Here is a 9,042-nt window from a genome sequence, read left to right on the forward strand (position 1 = left end):
CCTTTAAAAAGGCTCTGTGTCTTGCCAGCCCTGCAAACCCATGAGACAGAATATCTAGGTCTTCAGGAGTCCAAGGGAGATGGATAACCTGATGGCGAATAGCCACCACCTCCTCTGTGACCCTGTGAACGATGCGGTGAACAGTGGAGCGAGGAATAGCAAACACTCTGGAAACAACTCTGTAGGATGCTCCACTTGCCAGCCAGAAAAGAAACACAAGGACCTCAATAGTGGCACCCCAACCATGTGGCCGATCCTGGTTAAGGAGGTTCAGCAGCACTTTCAGAGACTCCCTGCTCAGACGAAAATCAGGCCTAGTGTCTAGGCCTATTAAAAGACCTGTCCAGGACTGGGACACTCAGGTTAATCCTGCAGTACTGTGGTCTCGCCTGGTGAAGGAAAATAAGGAAAATGTTTTATTCTTGTCATTATTATGAATGTTGCTCTTGTTCTTTAAAAAAAACGTATCAAAACTTTATTTTGATTATCATTCTTAACTAAAATTCACTGGTTAACTGATAAAAGATAAAAGAGCGAATAAAATCACTTCTACATCGGAGTTTTATTTAGCTAGTAAACAGATTTCAAATACACACATAAACAATGGGGAAAAAAACTGAAGACATGTATTTTCACTGTACCTGAACTCAGTTATCTCTTAGTCGGAGATAAATCAGTCGTCTGCGACAGCTGATTTGTTGTAACTCTTCGATTAACAAAAATAAGAGAGTTTCAATGATATCCATTATTTCACCGAGGGGGAGAAAGCAGTAAGGGCGGGAACAGCTGGTGACATTAATCTGAAGGCCAGACCGTCCCATTTCACAAGCCTCGCACTTCCGGCCTTCTCGGTCTTCGAAGGACCCAGCCCACGTAGACCGCGAAGGCCGGGTCCTCCGAAGGATGCAGCCGATGTTTTGGGACACAGCTAAGGACTTGCATTTGCATAACAAGACAGAATGACAGCACACACAGAGTTATCATTCTTCCAGCAGCACAGCAGAGGAGCCTAAGACACACACACCACAGGCTAGTATAGTTTAGGTTACCCTAAAATGGTATGATGAAATAACCACTTTTGTTGTAATAAACAGAGCTCATAGATGAAAAAGGCTGTATAAGTTTGTAGACCAAAGTAAATTATGTTGCATGAGAAAGTTTAATAGCTGAGATGTATTTTGTCAGAACTTGAATTTGTGTGAACGGAATATAATTGCTGGTCTATAAAAAGCTCGGAGGGATAATTTACAGGAACATTCTCACATGGTTTGTAGTGACGCAGTATGCATTGCTTTGAGTTCACTTGGTTTTATCTGTGAAGTTCACAAACACATCAGTGGACTGGAGTAACCAGAATAAAGAAATTATAGGTGTGACAACACCTTCGGGCTGTTTTCAGCAGTTATCCTCTCCAGTTCAGAGAAGATAATTTTGTGATGAATTCATGTAATGCAGGAATATTACATAGTGTAAATCACGTAAAGCAAACTGAGTAGATTCCAAGAATAAACCTTCTGAGGAAGGACAGGGGGGATCATAGTAAGTGCTCTTTGTCCTCTTATGCAAGTGAGCTCAATTAATTGAAATAATTTAGCGGTTGCTCATTTTTACTGCACAATCGTGGGTGTGTGCAGACTTGCCTGAAAAGGTTCCATGGTAGTGCCAAATACCAGAGTGACAGCATATAATTTCGTCTTTACGGCAGCACAGCAGAGGACTAAAACACATGCAGCAAAGGTGTCAGGGTCCTGGGTCTGAGCGACCCAGGGACCCTGAGCAGTCATGGACTAGTATTACAATGTCTGTATTTTGTATTGCTGTCCCTCGTTCTCCCTGCGTGTAGATATGTGTGTATGTAGGTGTGGGTGGGGGTGTGGCCCTGGCAGGTGATTGGCCACGCCTGAAGACCGTAACACACCTGCAGCTGATCAGGCCTCGTCGGAGGAGCTACTTGAGAGTGTGGTGGAACTCTCTCCGACGCTGGATCATTGTGTGGCTTCACGTTAGTCTCTTGACAAGTTTCTAGTTTGAGTCTGCTGCATTATTGTGTGTCTGACGGCTTCCTCTCTCTTATGTCCCCAGGAGTTACGGGGAGACGAGAGGACAGCGAGCACGGGGTGCTCATCACGGAGAAGCGGAGACAGGAGCACTAGCACTGGGAAGACGACACGTCATGGGAGTCGGGAGAGCACGGGATTTATTGTCATGTCTGTCCATCACTGTAAATAAAGGCACTGCTTGTACATAGAGCACCGCGCCTGGGTCCTCCTTCCCTACACCTCCACGGTCTGCCAGCCAGACGGTGACAAAAGGTCGGTACAATTTCAGTTACCATAAGATAAAGGCAGATTGTAAGATGAAGTAATCACTGTTTGTAATGTGGCTGCTGGAAGCTGTGTAAGTTTCTACAGCAGAGAAGTACAATGTGTTCCGTGAGAAAGTTACGTTTACATGGTCACAATCCTTTTACGTTTTCTCTCTTTTGGCTGCAGATCATCAACATGACGGCTGCCAGCTATCTTCTGACTGAAGAGCAGCTTTTGTGCTGCATCTGTCTGGACGTGTTCAGGGATCCCGTCACACTCCCATGTGGACACAACTTCTGCAAAGACTGCATCACGGAACATTTAAATTTTAATTCCCAGCGCAAGTGTCCCATGTGCAAAGAGCAGGTGGATAGGAAATATAAGCTTGGTGTGAATACTTTCATATCTGAGATGGCTGTTCAGTTTAGAAAAACTGTTGGAAAGAAAGCTGATGATAGCTCAGAACAACACAATGCCATACAAGAGAAAGGTTCTTATGATGCTCCTGCTGCACCTAAACGGACATCGCTGAAGTCCTGCCTGTTCATAATTCTTAGCTTAACCTTTCTTACACTCTTCTTTGTAGCTAATCTACATTTTCATCAAACAGTGTCCATCTTAAAATCTCACAAGCTGTTTAATTCTGTGGAGAAAGAAGAAGACAGGATGTGTGCTGAGCATGGCAAACCTTTGGACTTCTATTGCAAGAATGAACAAATGATCATATGTCAGTCATGTGTGGACGCAGATCACAGATTTCACCGGGTAGTTCCCCTGAAAGAGGAATATGAAGCAAAAAAAACACAACTTGGGATAACAGAGGCTAAAATTCTCCACATGATCCAAGAGAGACAAAGAAAAGTCCACGAGCTCAAACAATCTTTAAAGCTCAGCACAGAAGCTGCAGACAGAGAGACAGCAAATGGTGTTCGGGTCTTCTCGGCTCTGATTAAGTCTCTGGAAAGAGCTCAGGCAGAGCTAATCGAGATGACTGAAGAGAACCAGAAAAGGACAGAGAAACAGACCAAAGTTTATATCACAGAGCTGGAGCAGGAGGCCTTTGAGCTGACAAGGAGACGTGATGAGATGGAGGAACTCTCACGCTCTAAAGACCGTCTTCATTTCCTCCAGAGCTTCCCGTCCCTGAATGCTGCTCCACCCACCAAAGACTGGACAGATGTCAGCATCTGTCCAGCAATATACGAGGGAATCACAAGGACAGCTTTGGTGAAAGCTGTGGATGAGCTGACAGAGACCATCAAAAATGAGGTGAAGATGATACGGGACGCTCAGTTCAACAACATTCGGCAGAATGCGGTGGATGTTACTTTGGATCCCAATACGGCACATCCTGCTCTCATCCTGTCCAATGATGGGAAGCAAGTTCATTGTGATTATGAATGGAAGGAACTGCCAGACAGCTCAAAAAGATTTGAACCTGCAATTTCTGTTTTAGGGACACGAGGCTTCTCCTGTGGAAGACTTTACTATGACGTCCAGGTTAAAGGAAAGACTGGGTGGACGTTAGGAGTGGCCAAAGGGTCGGTCAATAGGAAGGGAGAAATTAAACTTAACCCAGAGAACGGCTACTGGGCTATATGTCTGAGGGACAGAAATGAGTACTTTGCACTTGCTGCCGATCCTGTCCCTCTCTCTGTGAATGATCACCCAGAGAAGGTGAGAGTTTTTGTGGATTATGAGGAGGGTTTGGTTTCCTTTTATGATGTAAATGCTGCAGTTCTTCTTCACTCATATACTGGCCAAACCTTCACAGAGAAACTTTATCCATTTTTCAGTCCTGGTAGTAGTGACAGTGGCACAAACACTGCCCCCCTAATCATCACTCCTGTCAAACAGCAAAGATCGGACTAATTTTTTTCTTTTTGTTGATGTTGTTTGTCAAGAGATGTATTCTAAAACACTTCTTCTGTCATGGTCGCTGTGTGGCAGGCAGGATGAGGACCCAAAATGCAAACTCACGGACTCAGGGGATAAACTCAAAATGCAGCTTTATTGCTGACAGGTGACAAACGAAAGCAGTGATACCAAAGCAATACAAAACTAAACTACACTGGGAAAAGCTAATTGTAACATATACCAGAAGACACGGGGAGAACCACACACAGCATGAGGGAGAACGCGACGCCGAACAGAGGGAGACACAGACAGAAATACACAGAGGGTTAACGAGGAAAGTGGGAACACACGGGGAACACAGCTGACACAGATAACCATAACGAGACAGGGCGGGGTGAACATAACACTGACGGGAGACGGGCAGAGTCAAACAGGAAGTACAGAGGTTCAGACAGGAGGAGAGAGAGCGCGGGGAAAACACAGACATAACGGGCTGGGGAAAACATGGAATAAAACATAAGGAGAGACGAGGGCTCACAGATACACAGAGGGGCACACAGGGGGTAAAAGCCACGAAGGGAAAACACTTAGGGAACAACACAACAGGGCAACTCAGGAAACATGGCCTAAATAGGGAACAAAATACAAACATACAAGAAAACTAAGAATACTGGGCCAACATGGCCCAGGACCATGACATCTTCAGCAGAGAATCAGAGAGGAGAAACACACAGGTTTTCTTGCTAGCAAGGGAAGCCACATGAGAGTGAGGGCTCAGAGACTCGCAGCTCTGAGACTGCCCTGGCCTTTATTTTATACATCGGTGGGTGTTTGTTCCTTACATTGGAATGTGGATGTTTATATGTATGTGTGAGTTCAGATGCATCTATAGTGTGTGCTATAGTGTAAGCTGTTCTTCCATGCATGTATGTGTGTTAGTACGCTTGCATGCAGGGCCTGTCTCACCACAAAAGGGCATTTTCTTAACAGCTGCCTTTCTCTCACGTGTGTTAAGAAAGGCAAATGTGCTTGTAGCAGTTGTGAGATTATTATGCTGTTATATATTACATTATACCTGTAATCAAAATGAGTACTGATACTGCTGTAGGCCACATCAAACTTCTTATGTAATCAGTATGTAGTTTTAGTTTGCATCATACTTCTGAGTTAAAATAATGTGAGAATCATTAGATTCATTAGATAGGTTTGTATTATCCTATACTGCTGACTTACTGTGAGTGTGTTACACTGTTTTCTGATAGTAGAGACAACAGAACACATTCTTCACCTCTACCTTTGTTGGAAGTAGAAAAACAGGGAGAAAGGGTCATAACTCAGGCTCACTGGGAGTTAGAAAGAATGTAAATGCTTAGTTTGTGGCTGTGGCGCATTTTGTATGGCTTCTTTTCTTTTGTTTAGTAGCTTTCTGCCTTCACCTGAGAGGATGTGCCCTGAGCATGTGACTTCAGGTCTCCATAATTAGAGTTTATTTAAAGATACCTTGTGGCCTTAACTCAGCCAAGTGACCCTTCCTCTGTGTGGCCAGTCACTAAAATGTCATCTACGTTAGAGTAGATGGTTTGATAAGTCTATCACTGAGAACCATTGTTCTTTTGGAGTGACTTGATTCAGTATAGTGTGGGGATTTGATACTACTGGTGGCATCATTTCAGTGATTTCATTTATTGCTCACAGATCATGCACTAGACGGTATTTTGCAGTATTAGCTTTCTTCACCACTTAAACAAAACATCACTCTTTGTTTGCTTTATTATTATTATTATTATTATTATTATTATTATTATTTTAAATTCTCCTTTCTCAAAAACAGAAAATGAAGTTGTAGTTGTTCTTTGCTGAGAAACACAAAAACCCCTTCCTTTTTTTTTCAAGACAAGAAACTAAGATTTAACTTTTCTGATTTGTCACCTAAAACAAAGCAAACAACCCAGCTCTCAGCTGGCTCTGAACTTATCATCATCAAGGTCGCATGGTGAGAGCTACTTCAGAAGTCACAGTACTCCTCACTCAAGCAACACGTCAAAAACAAAAAAACAAAAAACAAAAACTCAGCACACTACATAGAGAACAATAGCCAAGACACAACTGAAGATGCTTTTCTTCTTTGTTCTCCTTGAACTTTAGAATAAACTTCATCTGCATTAGTAAATCATATGCCTAATCATTATATGTCACTGTGATCCACAAGTGTGATCACAAATGTACTTATTTTTAAAAACAAAACAAAACAAAAAACAAATTGCTGATGGCATAAACGCTTTACACACATGAGTCAGGGTGCAAAAAAAGCTGCTGCCAAAGGCAAATCAGAAATATGAGGGGAAAAAACTGAGCTCACAGACAGCTGCATGTTTGAGCTCTCATGCAGCTCCTGCTCTAAAAAACGTGTTACTTGCTCATCAGCTTAGCAGTGACCACATATTTAATTCAGCTTCTCAATTTTGTAGCGTTAGCCGTTATATAAAGGGTTTAGCTTATTAGTTGTTTGTATAAGTGTGCTCTATATTTCAGCAATGTCTCATCTAGGATGACAGGTTTTCAAGCAGGTCAAGTGCCTCTATGCACTTATTTAGTTTAGGTACTTTCTTTATTTTCTTCATCTCATATATTATTGTACTGAATTTGAGCAAACCTTAAGCTTAATGCAGACTGCTTTTAATAGTTATCCACCTCACATCATAACTGACTGAGGTGCCCCTTCATATTAATATTATCTCGTTATTAATGCTATTATCTTTTTATATAACAGCAATGGTATATTACAATATTTTATTTATATTTTATTTTGTATCCACCAACGGCTGCAGGTGATCTGCAGTTTCACCCTTTCCCAAGCTGGAGACATTTTCCTTTTCACAAACTTTCCTTGGCTGAACAATGACACAGCCTTAATGTACCTTATGCATCTCTCTATTTCATTTAATATGTGTTTGTGTGAATCGTGTATTTTCTTTCATTCTATTCATTCTGGGCATGATCTTCATCCCAACTATGTTTCATTGTTAATACCAGTTTACAGGTTGTTATCCTTGCTATTATTAGTTTGAATACATTAAAGATAAGCTCTAATGTAATTTAGCCTTTTGTTTATTTTACTTTATTCATCTTGTATTTATATCTATTCAGTCGGGTCTGTTTCCAACCCTTTTTAAACTACTTTAAACTACTTTGATCTCTAATTTTCACTTGGTGAGGGATTATTATATATATTATATATATATATATATATATATATATATATATATATATATATATATATATATATATATATATATATATATATATATATATATATATATATTATTATTATTATTATTATTATTATTATATTCTTCCTGGTCTGAACTTCTCTCTTCACCTGAGCTGCTATCCTATTCTGAGTCACTGTCTTCTTTGTTTCTTACAGTCACATACAAAATGTCCCTCTTTTCCACACCTCCAGCATGTAGTGCTAAAGCCACTGTTTGGTGTGTGTGTAGGCCTGCCTCTACCTCTTGCATTCCTCTCCCTTTCTTTTGGATTAGTCCTGCTCCGGCTTGTTGTTTTTCTAAAAATTTCTCATCAGGTGTTAATTTTTCTTGTTTATTTCCCATTTTCAAAGATTTTGCTGGGCCGTCACTGGCACGCGTGACTTCAGAGTGGTTTACTGATACAGCCTTCGACTTCACCCTAAAGGTGAAGTGGTATCAGTTTTATGAGATGAAACTCAACCGTTCTCCTTTGTCACCAGTACATGAGCCTCAGCAAATGGAAGTAAAATGGAAGTAGTTCAGCAGCGTATTGTGCTGTTAAATCAACTTACTTCCAGACAGTCAAAGGAGCTTGCAAAGAAAAGCGTCTGGACTTCTTTAAGTTGCTTGAAGACGTTTCACCTCTCATCCGAGAAGCTTCTTTAATTGTGTGGGTTTTTTTACTATGCAGTTTTGGTTTGTTTTGGTTTGGTTTGGGTTTTTTAAGTGCTACATGAAGAATTTCTTATAATACTGTCATTAACCCTTTCTCTGACAATATTGGTTGTTGGAAGGTTTTTTGTCCCATTCATATTTATATTGCCCCAAATCACAATAACAGCCACCTCAAGGCACTTTACATTTTAAGGTAAAGACTACTTTAATGGAGAGAAAATCCCAGCAATCAAATTGACCCCTATGAGCAAACTACTTGGCAACACTGGGAAGGAAGAACTTTTTAAACATTCTTTTTAAAATTTAAATTAATTAATTTAAAAAATAAGAATCTTCTGGCAGAACAAGGCTCAGGCAGGGGCAGCTATCTGCTTTGATGGGTTTGGGGTGAGGGGACAGATTTATGTTATGCTTTCAAGCAAATATTCACTTTAGAAGTGAGTATTTGCCAACACTAACTAAACACTCAGAGTAAACTACCTGTTTCACTGAGAACTTGGCTAGATCACAAGGCTTTGACGGGTGTGTCAAAACTGGCGCGATTTTAGTTTTAGCATTTTAATTCTCATAATACCCGGAAGACAAGTACAAAATGGCTTAGGGTTGAATCAGTAGCATACATGTTGACAGATGTTGGCTGTTTAGATATTGTCTAGATAGTTCAATGATGACTTCAGGACCGGTTCATGACTAAAACGAACTTGTTTTATGACAGTTGCGTGCTTATAGAGAGAACTGTCACTCTGAATTGTAACATTCTACTGAGAATAACCACAAACTTACAAAATGTAACTATCTATATTAGAAGGGAAAGAATCTAAAATAACAGGTTACAATTAATTACTTGCTTGCATTCACTAGATTTATCCACATAAATTATTCTACACTCTTTATCATTATAAAAGACAATGATATCTGCCTGCAGTGCAGCTATATGCAAAATAATGCTGTTC

The 9,042-nt window shown here is 40.7% G+C and overlaps 1 protein-coding gene across 5 annotated transcripts in view; it reads left to right on the forward strand.

The window, feature by feature from the left end:
- Positions 1 to 7,313, forward strand: part of LOC308399966 (nuclear factor 7, ovary-like) — a 31,047-nt gene extending 23,734 nt beyond the window's left edge. For 3 of the 5 annotated variants that reach the window (XM_080887422.1, XM_080887421.1, XM_080887420.1), the window contains 3 exons: positions 1,844 to 2,002; positions 2,083 to 2,312; positions 2,493 to 7,313. In XM_080887422.1, the coding sequence (XP_080743548.1) occupies positions 2,502 to 4,178 (1,677 nt within the window). In that variant the 5' untranslated portion in view covers positions 1,844 to 2,002; positions 2,083 to 2,312; positions 2,493 to 2,501 and the 3' untranslated portion in view covers positions 4,179 to 7,313. The remainder of the gene's footprint in view (positions 1 to 1,843; positions 2,003 to 2,082; positions 2,313 to 2,492) is intronic. The other 2 variants (XM_080887424.1, XM_080887423.1) reach the window with 1 other exon arrangement.
- Positions 7,314 to 9,042: the final 1,729 nt, after the last annotated feature.

This window comes from Rhamphochromis sp. 'chilingali' (assembly GCF_963969265.1).
Source record: "Rhamphochromis sp. 'chilingali' genome assembly, chromosome: 7".
NCBI classification, from domain to species: Eukaryota; Metazoa; Chordata; class Actinopteri; order Cichliformes; family Cichlidae; genus Rhamphochromis; species Rhamphochromis sp. 'chilingali'.